Source organism: Numenius arquata, chromosome 11, assembly GCF_964106895.1.
Source record: "Numenius arquata chromosome 11, bNumArq3.hap1.1, whole genome shotgun sequence".
Lineage (NCBI taxonomy): Eukaryota > Metazoa > Chordata > Aves > Charadriiformes > Scolopacidae > Numenius > Numenius arquata.
The window spans coordinates 27,104,220-27,124,262 of NC_133586.1; the positions used below are offsets into that span (position 1 = coordinate 27,104,220).

The following is a 20,043-nucleotide window of genomic DNA, read 5'->3' on the forward strand; positions in this document are numbered from 1 at the left end:
TATTTTGTCATGCTGATTTGGGAAATAGCCCTAAGAGCGCTGTCACGCAAAGAGAAACGTCTGGCGCGCTCAGTCCTGTGAGTAAACCTCTCCACTGTGAATTGAAGCCTAATCATTAAACAGCAGAAGATAAGCGCTCAAACGCCACTTTGAATTATTGCATCATGTAGCATGTGATGAAATAATGCTTGGAGTATCAATTATTAGATGTAATTAAATTAACCTAGAAACCAAATGCTGCTCACAGAATCACAGAATCTTCTAGGTTGGAAGGGACCTTCAGGATCGTCTTGTCCAACCATCAACCTAACTGACAAAAATAAACACCCACAAAACAACAACATGCAACACCATCACTAAACCATGTCTCCCAGCACCACGTCAACCTGTCTTTTGAACACTTCCAGGGATGGTGCCTCAACCACCTCCCTGGGCAGCCCATTCCAATGTCTGATAACCCTTTCAGTGAAAAAATTTTTCCTAATATCCAGCCTGAACCTCCCCTGGCACAACTTGAGGCTGTTTCCTCTAGTCCTGTCGCCCGTGACTTGGGAGAAGAGACCGACCCCCGCCTCTCTACACCCTCCTTTCAGGTAGTTGTAGAGAGCAATAAGGTCTCCTCTCAGCCTCCTTTTCTCCAGGCTGAATAACCCTAGTTCCCTCAGCTGCTCCTCATAAGACTTGTGCTCCAGACCCCTCACCAGCCTTGTTGCTCTTCTCTGGACCTGCTCCAGCACCTCGATGTCTTTTTTTGTGGTAGGGAGCCCAAAACTGGACACAAACACTGGCTCAACTGACTCTTTCCTTCTTGTATTCAGTTTGGCTTTTCCTTGACTTTTTTTAGAGATCATTGTATCTCTATTATTGTATCGTATCTTCTTGCTTATTTAGACCCTCCCAACATGATGGGGTGTTTTTCTACACCTTTCCATTTATTGTCCATAACATTTTCAGCTTAATTGTATGTAATGTCCTGATCTTCCTTTTATGTTCACATGTGGGGTGTGTAGCTTGGAAGGAACAATAAAATTCTCGCTTCCAGTGTGAGAAGTCAACTTGTTCCTCCAGAGACCAGGTCTCACAGTTCATGTAGTGGCTTTCTCAGACTTGGAGCTGCTCTGATTCATCCCAGCCCCTTCGCCCAGCGCTCTGTGGACTATAGCCTGCTTCACTTTAGCCTGCTTCACTTTACCCATCCTTTATCCCTGACTTCTGCATGATGGGATCTCCAGCTTTTCAGGTTTTCCTTGATCTGCATTTTCATTCTTACACCACGTGTCCCGGTGATGGACAGGCAGTAGGAAGGTGACATTGGCTTAGTTCTTGCCAGTGTCATTCCTGCTTATAGATTAAGACAGGAGGGTATTGATTTACTCTCCATAACTGGAAGCTGTTTTCACAAAAACGTGGTCTTAAAAGCCTTTGGAATTGGCCAATTCATAATTTATTACTGTTCAGAAGAACTTAGTATTTGCCCGTGGCAAGTGGAGTTCTGGAGCATTAGGGTTTTAATATTTATTCCTTACAATAGCATTCCCCGCAAAGGAAATGATTTGTTAGCAAGAAGGAATCTCAGTGCTATCACAGCTGGGCTGAGGCACAAAGAAGGAAGTTTATCTTTCTATTTATTGATAAGATACAATTTTGCGTTCACTTGCTTAAGCTTCTATTTGTTATTCTTGACTTAATTTTGAGCTTCGGTTGGTTGATGTTTCTATTTAGATACCAGAAGGAAGTACAACAGAAACTACAGTTGGAAAAAATTGTGTTTGAAAACTAAGAATTCCGATTTATTGACATGAAAACTTCATCGTCCTTTTTTTACGTTACAAATTCAGACACAGACACGATGCAGTATTCTTAAAAGAACGATGAGTGTAGTGGATGCACTCTGCTAAAGGCTTGTCCTGCGGTGCATGAAATCACAAATGGGAAACTGATGAAAAGCCTGTCCCTGCATAAGCCTGCATCCTTTTGAAAATGTTCTTCTTCTGTGCAGCTGTTAAAACGAGTTGTCGTAGGCAGACAACTGCTTTGCTGCTTCTGTTAGGTTTGAAGTAAATTACAAATACTTCTTTGACATGTTTTCTGGTATTTTGCCTCAAAACAGTGGGACTGTTACCATTTCATTTTGGAACCAGTCCAACAGGTCCATTAAAAAGAAATGTACATTTGATTCCTTTTCTTTAAAGGAACAGAACGTTCTCTGCAATATCTGAAATATTTGGGCTTGTCCCTCTATTTTAACCAGACTTCTTTCTGAGACAGAAAGCTTAAAATCTGGTAAGGGTGGTTTTAAGCAATTAATTAAATAATTAAGCAATTAAAGATACCCATGCAGGAGGACTGTTGCCATTTTGGGCAGTGAGATAGCGTGAATTTCCCACTCTGTAGATCTGATGGAAAGAGGTCCACTTTTCCCTCTGTTAATCTGCAGCTTCCCAGAATTGTTGTTTCTTCTGGCTGAAGCTGCAGTCTCCTCTCGAAATTAATAGCAGTTTGGATTTTGTTTTCAGCAGTTTCTCATAATATCTTTTTTTTCTCAGTTCTGAGTATGTGTTGCAGACTCCGAGGACTGATGTGACAGCTCAATTTGGGGTTAGTTGCATACATTGCAAGTATTTTGCAAAGGGTAACATTTCATTCCCTCCCACCCCCACCTTGTGCTCCAGTGCCCGGCCATCCTGGTGGTCTCCACCAGACCACACTCCAGTATCCCAGTGTATTTCTGTGCCCAGAACTGGGGTGGGTACTCTGGATGCGGTCTCCCAAGAGCCCAGGTACGGCTCTGGCTGCACTCTCTTACGGTGACAGCAGCTTCTGGTGGGGCTTCCTGATGGTGTGGCCGTGGCTTGTCACTAGCTCTAGGTACCAATAGGATAAGTAAATATAAAACGCAGGGATTGTTGTTTTTCTAAGCATGATTTATTGTCTGAAGGAAAGTGTTATGATAAGCCTTTTTTCGGTCATCCTTTGTGTAGCTGAGTGCTTTCAGTTTTATGACTTTAATTATTAACTAAGCCTGTTTTTTCTTAAGGTCAAGAGGAGAGCCCGTCTCTTTATTGGGTCAATTCATATTGTTTATTTTTAAGTAGAAGAGGGTGTTTACTTACTAGATGACTTCAAACCTCAGCCAGCGAGCTAGTATTGAGCTACGAACCAGAGCTCTTCTCTGGTTTCCTTAGCCACGGGGCAGAAGTGTGTTCCCTGATGGCAGAAGACTAGCGAATGGGGTAAACAGCTGTAAGTTTTCCTTCCTGATTTTCCCCGGGCGTGCCGTGCATCAGTCCCCTGTAGCTGGCTGTGGTTTCTGCTGAAGGGGTCCGGCGGGGTGCCTTCTGGTGCGTGGTGAGTGTGCAAGAGGTGGCTGCAAAACCCTTTTGCAAGTTGGGGTCATCTCCAGTGGCCTCTCCGGGGGGCTGTTTGAGGGCTGCCAACCTCTAACCTGTCTGCTTGTGGGTAAAGGGTTTCACTGGTATAGACGACTTAACACATATGAGTGCTTTTTTTGGACTTTGCTGTTTTTAGCAGTTTTTAGGAAGAACTCAGGATCATACACTTCATCCCCACGCTTGCTTGAACAGAAGACTGACTCTCTCAGGAGACTGGTTCTCTTTCTAAACAGCTTTCCATCTCTGGCTGTTGGTGGGCAGTTCTCTCGCCTTTGTCTGTTCTTCAGAAGTTGCCAGGATTCAAAAGTTAGTAATTTATTTAATCAATAATCCTTATGATAGAGATTAGGAGGAAGTGGTGATATGACTCTCTTGAGATATGTCACTAAGCTGCTGTCTGCTGTGGAAGGGACTTCCGAACGTAGATAAAGTAACGTGAGCTTAGAGATCCGGCCCTTATTCCTGCCCTGTGCTAGTGTTTCTCTCTTGGACCATTTAGAGATCACAATCCATCGTCTCTTGGACTGGGAAGAATATGTCCCTAGGGAGACAAGTGCATTTCCTCATCGTGGATTCACGCATCAACACAAGATACTAGACCTTGCCTCAATAAATCCAGAGCTGTTGCTTAGAGCTGCAACAGATAAGCCTTATTTCAAAGATAAATTTATGTTCGTCGGAAAAGCTAACACAGTCACACTCAGCTTAATATGTATCACAAGGAGCGGGCAGGAGCTCTTATTCCTGATACGTCTTTACAATGTATCTGCAGAGGACTAAGGCTTTGAGTGGAGAGATGTTGTCAGCCACACCTTCGTGTTCATGCTTCCTCAACCTCCTTTGGAAAAGAGGATTTTTTTTTTTGCTGTTTGCTCCTGTTACGGTGCAAAGAAATCAGCTGGGTAATGGCTCTTGCACTCTGCCAGCCTTCTACTGCCCTGGGTGTGCTGGAAAGGACTGAAATCTGTCTTAGGGGGGGAGCGGGAAATGCAGGGCAGCCTATTCCAGGTGTATCTGATCTAGTCCTTTTCTTGCAGGTGTTTGGTCTATTTCCCACGGAAGAATTTTCAAGCAAACAGAAAAATATAATCAAGTATTTCCCACTAAGGTTGAAATTACATTTGTGCAGTGCGTTCGCTCAGCACTGTCAGACTTTTTATCAGAAACATCACCAGCAGGAGGATGGGACCCCCCGCTTGGGGGGAGTTAAGCAGCGCCTTGATACCAGTGTTAGGAATGATTTTGCCGGTATTAGTGGTTCCACTCTAAGAGTTATCGTCATAAGGACATTCATTCTTTCAGCGTGAGGAGTTCCTGGGGCGCTTAGCAGGAAGGCCGTTCCCAGGTTTCCCGATGAGTTGTTCTGCAGGTCTTCAAGGCACAGCCATGGCAGTACTTCCCCTGTTTGGGGGAAAAATGATGAGAATTAGGCCTTTGAATTCAGTAGCTGAACAGTGAAAAGGCAGGTTGCCCGCTGCTAAGTGATTGTCATCACTCTGCTGTAGAGACTTTTATGTTGTCCTGCACTATCTATTAAAGTCTTTTTGAGCCCTGCGAACTCCAAAGTGATCCTTCAGTGGGTAGATGTTCAGAAGGAGAACCCTACAGCAGTTTTCCTGCTGCAGTGCCATCAAACCCAGCTGTCCCCAGGAAGCCAGGAGCTGGTGGCTGGTGCGTCGCGGTGCTCTCACAGCTTGGCTTTCACGGCTTTGGTGCACAATGTGGTGGTCTCAGCCGTCCCCTGCCTTTTCCATCCTCTGCCCCGTGCCACCTTTCATCTGCGCCACTGCCGGAGGGTGTGCTGGCACGTAAAGTCAGGCACTGATGTGATGCAGATTAAAAATAATCTTCCAAAAAGAGGAACCTGAGACGTTGGGCAACTGTTCCTCCCGTTCTCAAATCCTTTTCTTGCAGGCTCTTATCTCAATGTGCTTGTTCTATTAATCAACTGTATCTTGAAGTCAGAGGGGGAGGAGTGGTGCTGGCCTTACAGGTCAGGAGCATTTAGACATCCATTATATAAACCATGTGAAATCTAAATTATGCAATTGCACATTCCTTTTAATACCTAGATAAAATCAGCACTCGAATGCCGAGTGTCTGGCTAACCCCAGGCAAGGCTGAGTGGGTATCTGAAAAATTGAATTGGGTATTTTATTTTTCACATCTTGTATTACTGAAGGGTTCTTTCTTCAGCTGAAGTCAGTCTGCAGCCTTTTTTGAGATAAGGTTTTTCTCCAGGTTTTCAGTTGCTTGGATATCGGCAATTAGAACAACACGCTGTAATTGCATATAAACAAAAGACTGTGTTTCAGACAATGAGTGAGTGATTAGGATTTCCTAAATGGTTGTGATGGATTGATACAGTTTCATGCGTTGTCAAATCTGGCATATGTTGCCATACGTCTTTGGAGGAAAAAATTGGACTTAGCACAGGATTATTTCTTGGAGTAGCTGAGTGGTTTTAGGCTTTAGTTTTATTAAATATTTCATTGTGGTGGCTACTTTTTTCTATATTTCATTTGTGTCCAAATACCTTCTCATCTGCAAAGTGGGGGTTACTGCAATTTTATTATTTTGGATTCCTCGGTGTTTTTTATATAAAAATAATCTTTTTATAACTTCAAAAAAAAAAATTCTGTATAGAAACCTCTTCAAAGTCTGGTTCAAGTTTTGCTGATCCTTGGGGAAGAGCGAACAGTAAAGAACGAGAAGAAATTCTGATGTAGTTCTGGTGGCCAGGGAAAACGAGAAGAGATGTAGAAGAAGAAATGCCAGAATCTGGTCTTAGAAAAATTAAAGAAAATCCATAGACGTGCTTGGAGGAAAGTGCTGCATGTTTAATTGGTTTAATTGAAGCTTGTAGCTTCATTTGCTACTCCAGTCCTAGTGTATTAGCATTTATGCCAGGGAATTCGTGGCTGTGGGCTTGTAGTTGTTTGGAGTTGCTTATTTTTAGCTGATTCTTCAGTTCTGTGTGCTTTGATATGTGCTGTTTGCTGCTCAGCCACTTTTCTCCAGCTGGAAGCACTTCTAATTTATTGTTTTGCTCAAGGGTTAAAGGGCTGTGGATCTTTTCTAGATCTTGGGGGAAGAAAAAGGTAATGAGCACCAGTGCATGTGTTCAGCAGCAGTGGATATGAGAAGAAAAGTGGCTTAATGAGCTGGCTCTTTAACTGGCTGCAGTCTCTGTATTTTTTATGCCCATGAATGCCACAAGGGCACAACAGGATGACCATGAGCCAGCAATGGGCCCTTGTGGCCAAGAAGGCCAATGGCATCCTGGGGTGCATCAGGAAGAGTGTGACCAGCAGGTCTAGGGAGGTCATCCTCCCCCTCTGCTCTGCCCTGGTGAGGCCCCAGCTGGAGCACTGGGTCCAGTTCTGGGCTCCCCAGTTCAAGAAGGACAGGGAAGTGCTGGAGAGGGTACAGCAGAGGGCTACAAAGATGATGACGGGCCTGGAGCATCTCTCTTAGGAGGAAAAGCTGAGGGACTTGGGTCTTTTTAGTCTGGAGAAGAGAAGGCTGAGGGGGGATCTGATCAACACCTACAAATATTTAAAGGGTGGGTGTCAGGAGGATGAGGCCAGTCTTTTTTCAGTGGTGCCTGGTGACAGGAGAAGAGGGAATGGGCACAAACTTGAACAGAGGAAGTTCCACCTCAACATGAGGAGGAACTTCTTCCCTGTGAGGGTGGCAGAGGCCTGGAAGAGGCTGCCCAGAGAGGTGGTGGAGTCTCCTTCTCTGGAGACATTCAAACCCCACCTGGACACGTTCCTGTGCAACCTGCTCTGGGTGGACCTGCTTTGGCAGGGGGTTGGACTGGATGATCTCCAGAGGTCCCTTCCAACCCCATATCAGTCTGTGATTCTGTGACTTTTGCAGGACAACCAGTTTCAAATAAATTTCATAGAGTAGTAACAAGTGACACAGATTGTTGGGTGGAGCAAACAGACACTGTGATTGCTCTGATTCTGTGAATGTCCCATCCTTCATAGAGCTTTGTAGCCACCTTGGTCTTGAGGGTCATGCCCATCTTCTGGCTGGCATGTTGAGGGAATGGAGTTTGGACAGAGCTGGTTTCACATGGAACCAGGAGGAGAAATCTGAACCAAAATTCCCTCTGGCAATCTAGGAATAACCCCTGAATAACTTTGCACCAGGCAGCCAAGTTGCAAATGTAGTTAATCTTAACATAGGCTAATTTATTTTTGATGAATCTGAAGTCATGTAATTACTGGCTTAGCCTGAAATTTGCTTCCGAGATGGTACTTATCCTCCCTTTAATCTGATATACTGTTAATGGGTTTATTGTGTAGGGTGAAGTGGGGTGTTTTCTACCTTGTTTACCCAGGAACATAATGCAGAGAAAAACGTATGACTTCAGCTTTTGTACTAAGCCTTGTGGGGTGTGAAGTGTAATTTGAATTTTGCCTTGCTCTTGTCTCGGGGTGTCCACACAGTGTGGAGAAACCCTCCTGGGCTATAATACTCCATTTGGGCTCCTTGGCTTGTAGGAGGTGCCCATGAGCTGGTCCGGGGCTTTCAAATGGGTCGCTAATGCAGAAATAGCGTGTTCTAGGGGTGAATCAGTCAGATCTGAAACGTCTTGGCTGCTTCTGGAGTCCTGGAAATCAGCTGCTGTCGGTGTGTTTAACCTCCTGGGTTAAAATCCTTCTGATGGATGGGCCAATTTGAGCAGTCAGCAGGGAAATGCAACTTTCTCAATAGTTTGTTTTCCTTTTACAAGTCCTTTAAATGAATAGAAGCTGCAGAGGTTTCTTTGCATCTGCTCTGGAGGGAAGAAAAGTTGTTGTAATCTTGAGCCAGCGTTTTCCCTTCCAGTTTTCATTTGTGATGGTTTTTTTATACGGGAAATAAAAGCTAAAGGGGCTCTTTCCTAGATATTGAGAAAGTCTCTAAGGTAGTAAATACTATTTAATGTTCCCATCATACCAAAAAAAACCCCAAGCTTGACATGTCTAGTCCTCCTAACTGCCTAACAAAATCCAGTTATTTAGGATAGCTTTTTATTAGTAGAGGAAAATGGTCTGAATAAATATGTAACGTGGGACAAGTGTCTGTGAAGCAGTGGAAGCTCTGAAAATTATTATATTTACTCCAGTAGTTTCAAAGAGTTGACTGTATAGGTAGCACCATTTGAAGTTTCCTTGGAGTCTTAAATGTAGAGAGAAAAAACTGTTTTACTTCGTGATGGGCTAAGATTAGAAGTGCAAATAGGTTCTACCTAAACAGGTTTATTTAGAAAATTAATTAAATGAAGCATTAACATTATTGGTAGTGCAAAACCAACACTAGTAATCGTAGCTGAGAACTTGAGGTAATGTCCCTTAAATAAAAAATTTAGAAATGTTTTAGGGAAATGCTTGCAACCATTTGCAGTGGTATCAGTGATGAGCCTGATGACTGCTTTGATGTACTATTTAAATACTGAGATTTTTGTGCTCTGGATAGAAATGTGGCTGGCTAATGTACTGCACACATACAGCATCTGCCAAGAAAGGCCAAGTGACCGTGTAGTTAAAGTCAGGAACTGAGACAGCTGAAAAACAAGCAGCGCTTCTACGCTGAAGGTATAATTAAACCTCTTATTAGGCTGGGAGGAAAATAAAGTCCAGCTGGTTAGAAAATAAAGCCAGTTTTCATCTGAATTTGGTGAGCCTCAGGTGGAATGTTGCAGTGAGACTTGCTGGCTGGTCCTTACTGGATGCTCTTTCACAACCTAAGATTTTTTTTTCATTATTATTATTATTGATTCAAATTTTTTCAACTACCAGCTCGAGCTGAGCAAGTAGCCACGGTGGAAAATGTTACAGCAAAGCTTAACGTAGTCCTCAACCAAACCTTCCCCAACTGAATTTAAAACTACATTTGCTATTCTTTAAATAAGCTGATTCTGCATAAAACTGGTGCTTTCAGTTTTGAGGGGCGGGTGTAGAGAGAGTAATTTAATATATATATATATATATATTTGGGGCAGTATAAATATATATATTTATATATATCAGCAAAATAGTTTGCAGGATGTACAAGTTTTGCTTGAGTACTGGGGATGGTGCAGGGATGAGTCATCTAATTGCTCCAATTACACAATTCAGTGCTCCTTGCCCTTGTAAATACAACATATTAATATAGGATGGATACAGGCAGGTTTTTTGATTACTGGCTCTTTACTCCAGACACTTGGAAAATTAGGTGAGAGTTAGGGTGTGTTTGAAACAGTTACGCAAGGAATATGTTAGAGGTGATCCCGCGGTACCTGTTGAGGTAAGATCTCCCCTAAGCAGTAATAAGCTATTACGTATTTACCAAAAAAAAAAAAGCCCCAGCCACGGAGAACTTAAATTGACTGATGGAACAAAAGCATCCTCCCCATCTAATTTTAGAAACTCTACCTGCTGCTGAAAACACCGGGTGTCCCTTGGGATGGTAATAAATGTATTTTTTTCCTAGCGATGTCTGTTTGCTGAGTGGGAATACAGACGTGCTGGGAAACAGCTGGTAACTAGGACAAAAGTAGCACTTGTTTTTTGTTTCTTGTTACATCCCAAATTGACTGCTAGTTTAGGATTAAAAAAAAAATATTATTCACTAATTAATCTTGATGAGAATCTGTATTGTGCTATTTCTGAAGTTGTAGAAGCCACCAGAGTGATGTTGCTGTTTCGGTCCTTGCTCCCTTGGCAGTTGTGCTTTGCAGGTTGGGTATGAATTACCGAATTTCCTGCTCCACGGGGTAACATGAGGCTGTATTTTGTGCCCACAACTGCCTATTAAAAGGATGTGCCGTCACCAAAAGCTCCATGCTGGAGTCGGAGCCCTTGCTTAGGGCTTCGTGGGGTTAGGTCAGAATAGTAATTCTCACCTTCTGATTATTTTCATATATAATTTCATTTTAAGAACAAGTTACTTTAGTCCTCTGTGGACACAGCCCACTCTGACCTGACTTCTGAGATTACCTTCACGTTGAGTCAGACATACTGAATATTAAGAGATATGAAGTTACGTATTTACAGCATATTTGCAGTGAGGTTAAGGTGAAGACTGACACTTTAGAAACAAAGTCAAAGTAGTGGTACTAATTGCCGGTCATCAAAGCATTAGTGATTAAACAAGATAACCCGTTTAGTACCTGCTTGTATTCTTCTGAACCTGCAAAAATAACAGTTCTGGAACATTTAGGTGAAGAACGAGTGGAGATTTTCTTTCTCTGAGCAGAGAGACAGGAGCAGACAACTGTGGGTTTTGGGGGGATTTACTGATCTGGACAAAAGTTCCTTAAAAATAGGCCCTTGAGAGGTGTCAAACTGGGTGTGTAAAAGCATTAGGTATCTTAAAAACATCACATTTACAGCTTGTGGTCAATCTACGGTGTTTGTTTTTAGAGGCTTTAAACCCAAACTGAATAACTCTTTTGGTACTGAATTTACCCTCTCTTCCTGTAAACTTCTTGGTGGTTAGTCAGGAGCCAAATAAAAATGACGCCTTATTTTCAGTACGAGGGTTTTTTTTTCTAATTTTGCCTTCAGCTGTCAGATCTTGGTAGACTCTTTTAGTATTTCAAGTGTATTTTTGTTTGAACTTCCAGCAGTAACTGCACTAAAATAAAAGCTGGCAACTGGGAGAACAGCTAGGTAAGAAATGAAGCCTTTTGAGCTTAATTTGTGCAGATCTCTAGTGCTTAGAGAGAATTTAATTTAAGCTGAAACAAGCAGTTACTAATATAGATGTCAAGTGTAGACATGTCCATGGTCAGCAGAGTTAACTCTCCAGTTAGAATCATCGAATATCTCGAGTTGGAAGGGATCCATAAGGATCATCGGGTCCAACTCCCTGCTCCTCGCAGAACCACCTAAAACTAAATCACATTCAACTTGACGAACCTTAGAGCTTTGTTTTCAAAGTGCTTTGCAGTGACCGTGGACAGTGGGTTGAGTTCATCTACCATGAAATATTGTGAGAAACACTTTATTTGGAAAATCATTTGGCCGTGGGCTCTGTTTTGTTTTTTCTCAAGGGATTTTTTTTTTTTCCCCATGAAGGTGTGACTTGATTATCTTACACCTTTTTTATTTTTTTTTAAATTCAGTATTTTATCTTGTTATGTAATTAATGGAGAAATATTGCAAGGAACTATCTTTTTATAGGCAACCTGAGTGAGATGAAACCCATAGCTGGAGGTGTGGTGTTACTGGTGGTGTCTTCTCTGTGAAGCCAAACATCTTTATTGTCCAGATTGAAATAACTGTCTGTACCTTTTTATACTTACCCCTTTGATAGGGGAATCTTTGATGTCACTCCTCCATATATAGCCTATAGCTGTGCTTCTGAGGGGATTATTTCCAGTGCTGAGGCCCTGCAGGGGTTAGGAGAAGCCCACTTTGTCACTGACCACCTATTTCTGATCTGGCTTTTGGAAGCACTGTAGTGTTTTGGCATTTCTTTGCAGACTGGTATATACGGGTTTTGAAGGGTGTGATAAGGAATGGATTTGGTCCTTTCTTTGAGAAGATTCACATCTTGTGCAGTTTAAGTTAGTGGTTCTCCAGCTTCATTTAGTGTTTGTGCTACAGTATATTTTTATTAGGAGCCTCTCAGTAGTTAAAAGAAGAAAATCCCCTCTTATCCCCGATCAAATATCAAGATGTTGTTAATAAACACAGTTTAACAGGTTCCTGGATCAGAAAATGGTGCCCATTACATCCTAAGGAGAGGCTTGCATTCATTTTGAAATACTTTAAACCATTTGGGGTTTTTTAGCTATATTAGAAGCAGGAGAAGCCAGGAGGGACAGATGCTCATCACTTTTAGATGGTAAAGATGGTTCCCCAGCTTTCTGCCTTACTGATGTGGCCCAGTTGTCACATCGGATGGTGGATTCCTCTCCTCCTCTGGCTGCATCCCTAATTAATACCTTCAGCAACCCCTGCGCTGGCGGAGCTGGTTTCAGAAGGCAGTTTGAGTGTACAGAGCTCCAGCACAATCTGCTGTGTTTGACTCCAAGATATCCAAGTATGTATTAGTTATTTTTTATTGTTTCTTCAACTTCTCTAAAGTCAGCTGTAGATGTGATTTGTTAAAGAACGTCAGAGACTGTTTAGCTGAACTCTTTTGATTAGTTTTGCTTATTTTGTAATTTTAACTGAAATTTCCTGCTGTCTTTTCCAGTGAGTTAGTATTTTGTGAAAACTGAGATTTTTAAAGACTTAGCTTGGTCTTTAACTCGGATCAGAATCACTGATGCAGTTTCAAGGGTAGTGGGAACCAGAAGTTCTTGGTTTCTATCACTTTCCCCTTCATTATAGCTGAAAAACATAATAATTGAAGGCTGCTATTCAGTTTCTGAAGGCAACACAGCTATTGCCTAGGTTTCTCCATCCATCCTGGGAACCCGTGCTTTGGTAGGGAGAAGTTTCTCATCAAAGAAACCCTTGCTGGGTGCTGCTGCTGCTGCTCCTTGAGTGGCTTGTCCCAGTTCCCAGGATTACGGCTATCACTTCCTAATTGCTCTCTCGATACTGGAACTTGAACTGGGTTAGAGAGCAAAGCTGCTCCGAGCTGTTTCTTCTCAATTAAGTGACTAAAGGCACTCCTAAGTCCTGAAGCACGGCGTGAACCCAAGTGTTACCTGCCTGTAGCTACGTCAAATCTGGTTGAAATCTCATTAGCCCCCATGGGTTTGATTTCTGCTAGAAAAGATGCAGCTTATTTTCATGTATCTCACGAGTGAGATGAGCCTCACAGGCTGAGTGCCATTTATTTACAGAAAAAATGAGGTGCTTTTGCACCTAGTGTCATATAATCACACATATATGGAACTATTATTCTTGAGATGCCAGTTTTAGTTGCTACCAGGTATCTGAGGACCTTAATTGAAATGATGATTTATGAAGTTTTTATAATACCTACAAATTTTTTTGCCTTTGGGGGTCATTCATGGTGGTTCTTATTCTGGAAGCTTTTCAGAATCTCCAAAGGAAATGAACTTCGTGTAATTACATTTGTCAGTACCTCTTTCTCCCCAAGTCACTTTTGAACCTGTTTGCCATGTTCATCTGCATCTCAGAGAAATTCCAAAGACTTGGAGGTACTGTGGAGCAGAAAGACTTACAGGCATCTTGAATTTACTGCGGAACTAGGTGAGGAGTATGGGATGCAAATTGTCCAGAAACAACCTTTTAAAATTCTACAGCTTGTAAAGCAATTTGTAAATTCTACTGCTGTTGCTGGTTTCACCATTAGTGAAAATAAAGATGGGCTTTTCTCAGCGTAACGTTATTCAGTTGGGTTATAGCAAATGTAAGGGAAGGGAAAACATCTACATTTAGCCCCATTGTTACCACTTTGCTCTTGCTGCCATTCCCAGTAGGGGATGGAGAGCGCTTATTCCAGGCTGACTAATTAAGGAATGACAGCTGCTTGGAAATATCATTCTGCTTTTGCAAGAGCTGTGAGCAACTTCACGAGAATTTGGGGGGGGGAGAGCTTATAAACAGCATTAATTGACAATATTTAGAAGCTGGGCTTCCACTGCGGGAAGCTGCTAGGCTTCTGTGGTTGTGGAGGTGAAAAATTCAGCCTGTTATTTCAGAGTCTGCGAGTGCAGGTCAGTCGTAGGGGTTTGTCACTCAATGAGAGGACATCAGTTGAGCTGCAGGGAAATGGAGTGAAATCCATGTTAATGCCACTTTAAAGCTCCTTGGGAAAGCTGGAAGGTCAGCACGGGAGCTTGATGTAGAGGGTAGGTGGGGTAAAAAAAACAAGGTAGAAGGTGAGAGAAGGGAACCAGCGTGACAAAGGGAAGAGTTGGCCTTGTAGATGCCTATCTTCCTTCTTGCACAAGAGCGGGAGGCCTTCCCCAGCGAGGACCAGTGACGCCAGCTGTTAGGAATTTCGAAATTCTTCTTTTGCCAAGCGCTGTGGATGTACGGGACAGACTAGAGTTGTCTAATTGCTTCTTCCAGACAGCAGGACAAGGAGCCACCTAGTCGTTTCGTAGGCTTCACCGCCTTAGATACACATTAGAGTCTGTGTATGGTGTTTGAAATCCATTGAGTCAGGATGTATGTGGTCTGGGGAGTAACCCCCAAAATTAAGTGTTAATACAGAAGTGGAGAGACTTTATTAGGAAGAGAAGATATAATAGGGAAAACAAGCTGTATATTTGTGAGTAGAAAGAACCCTCGGGTTCTAAAATATAGTAAGAAAATGTGAAGTGAGTTTAGGATGGGGAAAGAGAGAAAAAGCAATGAACACTGCAGTAGATACCATTAAATTAACGTGGCTACTTACTTCCCAATTAAATACATAAATACAGTGTTAAATTTCCAGCTTAAAAATCCATCCATGTAGCCTGCCCTCCCATTCATGGCCCAGATGCTGAGAGGTCATGGAGATAACTCTGCTCCAGATTGCCCATTTGTGGATCTGAGACCTGTCCTCTTAGCCAGGACTGTGCTCTGAAGGAAGAGGGACAAGTGGGGAAGGGCAGAAGAAATGCAGTTGTCCTACTTTTCCGTTGTATCGTGGACAAGCCAAGGATTTAACATCTCCTTAAAGTCTGCTACCCAGTTGTCTATGTAGGTGGCAGCAGAGGCAGAGTAGAGTTGAGTAGGTGCACACTGAAGATGTTAAATGGTTAAATTGATGTGATGTGGGATCTCTGCTGAATATGCTGACCCAAGCCATCCATGTTTGATGTTCTCAGTGAGAGTTTCTGTTCCTTGCTCTTAGCTCACAGGATCAATGCATGTATTTATCCTTGCCAAAGAGGATGAGATATTCCTTACTCATTTGAGGACATAGTGAATTGAAAACACTGTTAACAGCATGTAAGCACTGTAATGAGTATTTCTACACATTCAAATTTAAAATAAAATTTAAAAAGCCCTGCGTAATTCCCTGGAGTAATGTTTGCTGGTGTGGGCCAGTTGGGTACCAGTAAGCCTGTGGCTGATTTGTGCTCCCTCTTGTGGCACTGCAGGGTGGGAGAGCATCACTCACCCATCAGTGAGAGCGCTGGTTATAACACCATGTAATTATTCGTAACTGGAATGACCCTCAAGACTATAATTTTGAAAATGTGGGAAGGGTAGTTTACTTTTCCAGTGTTACTGTTCTGTGTGTGTCCACAAACACTAAAATATATCCATCTGTGGAGTAACACAACACCTTTACTGCTTTGTCCATGCTTGGATTCCTCACTGGCTGTCTCCTGGGCTTGTATTTGTCATCGTTACGTGCGTCATAACCAAGATAAACTTGAGGTTTTCCATCACCCAGTGGACATCGTTTTCATAATGTGACCTTTCGTCTGTGTTGCATGGTTTTTCATACCCAACTGCAAGGCAGAAAAGGGTTGAGGGTAAACGTCAGCTGAAGCAGTGTAGTCAGGTGGTGGAGGAAGGCTTATGTCTAGGGGTAATATTGTTAATTTTTCAAGTTTTCTAGTTCTGGTGCAGTACATCCCTTATGCAAGAAAAAGGAGATGAAGCAGTGAATGCTTTTGAGGTGGAAATGTGTTTTGAACGGGGGTTGGATATAGTTGTTAAGGGGTTAATCCATAATCTTTGAGGACAAAAGTAAAGGAATTGTGTGATTTATTCCATCATGTGTTTTACTTGAGTGTGTTGTTCCTCTTTCTGCTGAGACAGCTGATAGAGGGGAAGAAGGCTGAGAGAAATACAATGTTTTAAGACATTCAGTTTTTCATGGTCGCCCTCTGCCAGGTGGCCAGTGGCTTCTGGGCGTGAATAACGGGGAGGACAGGGTTGGTGGGAAGCTTAATGAGCTTTAATTGCCCAGGTGTGGGGTACCAAGAGATAGGTAGAAATAGATGGTAACTGGTGTGGACAGCAAAAGGGAGCAGAGAATTAAAAAACAAAAAGGGAAGAAACAAGGGAAAGATTTTGGAGAAACTGAGGTGAACTCCAACAGAAACATTTGCAGCTGAATGTTTGTAGAAATTCTTACATCTCATTCTGGAACCACAGGGAAGAGAACAGCAGGGAGGAGCCGGTACAGTCCCTGGTGTGGGGAGAGCACAGGAATTAAGTCAGGGTGAAGAAAGATGATGAGTGCCAGGGGTTACAGGGGACAGGCGGTGGCAGGGAATTACTGAGATGTTCTGCAGAGAACGCTCCCTCCTCCTTGTGGTGAGCTAGAAAAAAAAAAAATCATATTCTGTTGCATGTAAGTAGTGTATAGTGATTTTCATTTTTTTTTTTTCAACTAGACGTAGGCAATTTAACCGGCAGAAAGTGCTAGCTGATTACTTTGACAGGTTTAATTACTTTGGCTTGAGTAGGATGAAAGTGAATTTATTTCCCAGTGAGAAAAGCATTGAAAGGCTGCATGAAAACCTGTCAAAGGAAATTGAAGAGGGGTTGGGGAGTTATCTTTACAGTAAATGGAATTGATAAACATGTCAGTTAAAAGGGGAATTTATTTATAATACCAAGGTTTTGCGGCCAGAATTCTTTGATAATTCCATTCACTGGGAAAAAGAAGTTTATCTGTCCAACTGATTTGCTTTTTCATAATGCTTGTAGAGCAAGGAATTGCCATAGAATTAAAAAATTGAAGTCATAATTCTTTTTTTTTAATTCCCTAGAACACGTCAGTAATGGAGGATCAGAATGAAGATGAGTCTCCAAAGAAAAATACCCTATGGCAGGTAGGACTGACATTCACTTAGAGAGAGGGCTGCCATGTTTTTATATGTTCCTGCTTTTGGGAAACTTCCAAACCTTGCATCTGCGTAATCATCCTTGTGTGTATCTTTACTACGTGTGTAATGTATCCTTGACTGTATCATCCTAAAATTAGCTCAGCCTTCAAGTGAAGGATGATGCCGATGAATAATGCTTGAGAAATTACTAGATCATCTCAGATTTTGAGGTTTGTGCCGACCTTGAAAGGAGAATTCTGCGTCAAAGAATACTTGGGAATGCAGTTCAGCCTTTCTGAGCACGTGACTGTCATTTAAAAGGGAAAATTCAATACCTTCCCATGACGAGGAGTTGCAACCAGTTTGCTTTGAAGAAGTTTGGGATATTTCAGAGAGCTGACAGTTCCCCCGCAGCCCTCTCAGTCTCCTGAAGGGCTCAGGAGAGCCTGGCATGAATCTTTGGTTCTATTTACTAATTAGCAATAAGTCCTGGGGTGTTCTTCTGGTATCATCCTTATTTGTAGTGAAAGCTCTCAGGATTTTAATGATGTATTTATGTTGATGTCCCAAACGTTGACATGAGCTGTTCTTCAAAACCAAAACAAGCCCTTGACCTCATGTAATTCTTGATTTTCATTTATGGATGAGCAGCTCCATGCTGACATGAGGGTCTTGAATTTTTGTGTTAATTAGAGTATTAAATACCTAACGTTGGTACGTCTCTGTGTATTCTTTTAACTGCTGGAACCTGTGTAAATAACTTGTGGAGGCAGACTGCTGTTTGTAGCAGAAACCACTGGTTTCATCTGGAAAAGTTTGTTTTAAGAAGAATTAAGTTCCTTGCTGTTTAAATGGTAAGAGGTGTAAGGGAACCCAAGTCTTCCAGTGTAAGAAGTAACTTATGAGCAAGATCCTTTCATTCATCGTTATCTACGAAAGATGAAATTTGTATGGTGTAAGTCATAGCTTTAAAAATGTATTTTAAAATTTAATTGTTGATTATTTCTTTGCATCTTCTCACATTTTCTTCCTTGAAAGAGTTCTTATAAAACTGTTCCTATTCTTGTTTGTATTTAAATACTGATATTCCTTTTCTAATAACAGATAAGTAATGGAACTTCATCTGTGATTGTCTCAAGAAAAAGACCATCAGAAGGAAACTACGAAAAGGAAAAAGACTTGTGTATTAAATATTTTGACCAGTGGTCTGAATCAGATCAAGTTGAATTTGTGGAACACCTTATTTCACGAATGTGTCACTATCAGCATGGACATATTAACTCTTACTTGAAGCCCATGTTACAACGGGACTTCATCACTGCGTTACCAGGTAAATTAATATTTATTTTACAAGAGGTGCGTTTATAAATGCTTTTTTGTTGTTTAATACTTCGGGTGTATGCAAACTTCTCGGAACATCCTCCGGATTTAGATTGTCTCGTATGAATAAGGTGATGCTCCCCAGTCAGAAGAGGTGCAGGAGGGTGGCTGCAGTCATTCACTTCTGTGATTAATTGAATTGGCCACTGGATGCCAGTGTTGTTCCGTCTAAAAGGAGTTGTGAGTAGTGTATCCTGAAGAATAGTTTGTGTTTAAATTGGAACTGAGTAACCATAAAAGTTGTATCTCTGCAATCTCTGGTCTAAATTCCTTTTTCATACAAACCCTATAGGTGTAGAAAAAAACTATAGAGGTGGTTTAATTTCTGAAGTCTTTATTACATCTTAGTTTTGTTCTAAGTTTCCCAAATCTTAAATAAAAAGCCGCCTGCTTAGATAAGTGAATCAAGTTTGTCTGGTCTTGTTGCTGACTCGAGCGAAGGCAGTTGTGGATTTTTATTGTATATTCCAGCTGTAATTCCTTCCTTTGGTTGCTCAGAAACTCTTCTGCCGTCAATCAGTGTAAACCTGTATCAATAGTTCAATACGAAATCTGTTCTTACACTTGCTGTATGCATTTCTTTAACAAAAAATAGGGAGCAGTAATAACTGGGAATAGAGAATCTTTAGCTTTCCATCTCCTGGTAAGTTGTATTTATTTTTCCATTAAGTTGTGGAAGGAGTTGCGTCTGTGGATTTTCGCTGCTGGGGAGAATGATTCATTTGATTCGTTGAAAGGTGAATATGTGGACATTGTTTCCAGAGTGGGAAATAAGCATGAAATAAGTCATCAAAATATTCTGGGGTATCACAGCGCGGATTCACACCTACAGGGAGCAAGTGCTCCATGGATGTAATCCCAAGAATTCCAAGACATGGCAGTGAGTGCTGAGGGTGGATGAGTGTCTGGGACAGAATGCTGCCTGCATGTTATGGGTTTCTATTCTCTATAGCGCTGCTGGATTTTCATAAAACCTGGAGGAATTCAATTTTTGGAGGTGATGGGAGGATTTTGGCTCATCTGTCAAGCAGGGCTGAAACCAACTCAGTAGTTGGAGGGGAAAGAAGAACATGGGGTAGGACACGGGAAGTGATACAGAATCTCATATGTGCTCTATTTTCTTAAAAAACAGGCTTAAAAAGTGAAAAAGAGCTAGGAAAGGGAGGGGGTGTCCTTTTCCCCCACACCTCAGCTTCGTGGAAGTTATTTTATAGAAGATTTAACTTGTCTGGCCACACGCTTAAAAATGTGCTCCTCATTTTGACTGGAGAACTGTCTCCTGTAGGTAGTGTAGTTTCTTCTAGCTTGTTTCCAAAATAGTGAATTTTGATTCCTCTAGAGAGTATCAAGATAAAGTGAAATAGACAGTCATGGTCATCATGTGCAAATATGAGCCTCAATTATAATTTTTTTGTTTGCATTTATTTTATACCTCAGGGCTGATACCATGGGGATGTACAGTTCTTTCATAGTATATATTTATTTCTAAGAAATTTTTGGGAGCCGCATAAGCTAACGCTTATTTACACCACATTTGTATATATAAATATATATTTATATTTACAACTCTTGTTGCTTTTG

At 41.8% G+C, this 20,043-nt stretch overlaps 1 protein-coding gene across 2 annotated transcripts in view; it reads left to right on the forward strand.

The window, feature by feature from the left end:
- The window catches only part of FBXW11 (F-box and WD repeat domain containing 11), a 67,648-nt gene that overhangs the window by 12,686 nt on the left and 34,919 nt on the right, over window positions 1–20,043 (forward strand). For both annotated transcript variants that reach the window (XM_074155507.1, XM_074155506.1), the window contains exons 2-3: window positions 17,026–17,088; window positions 18,187–18,412. In XM_074155507.1, coding sequence (XP_074011608.1) covers window positions 17,038–17,088; window positions 18,187–18,412 — 277 coding nt within the window. In that variant the 5' untranslated portion in view covers window positions 17,026–17,037. The remainder of the gene's footprint in view (window positions 1–17,025; window positions 17,089–18,186; window positions 18,413–20,043) is intronic.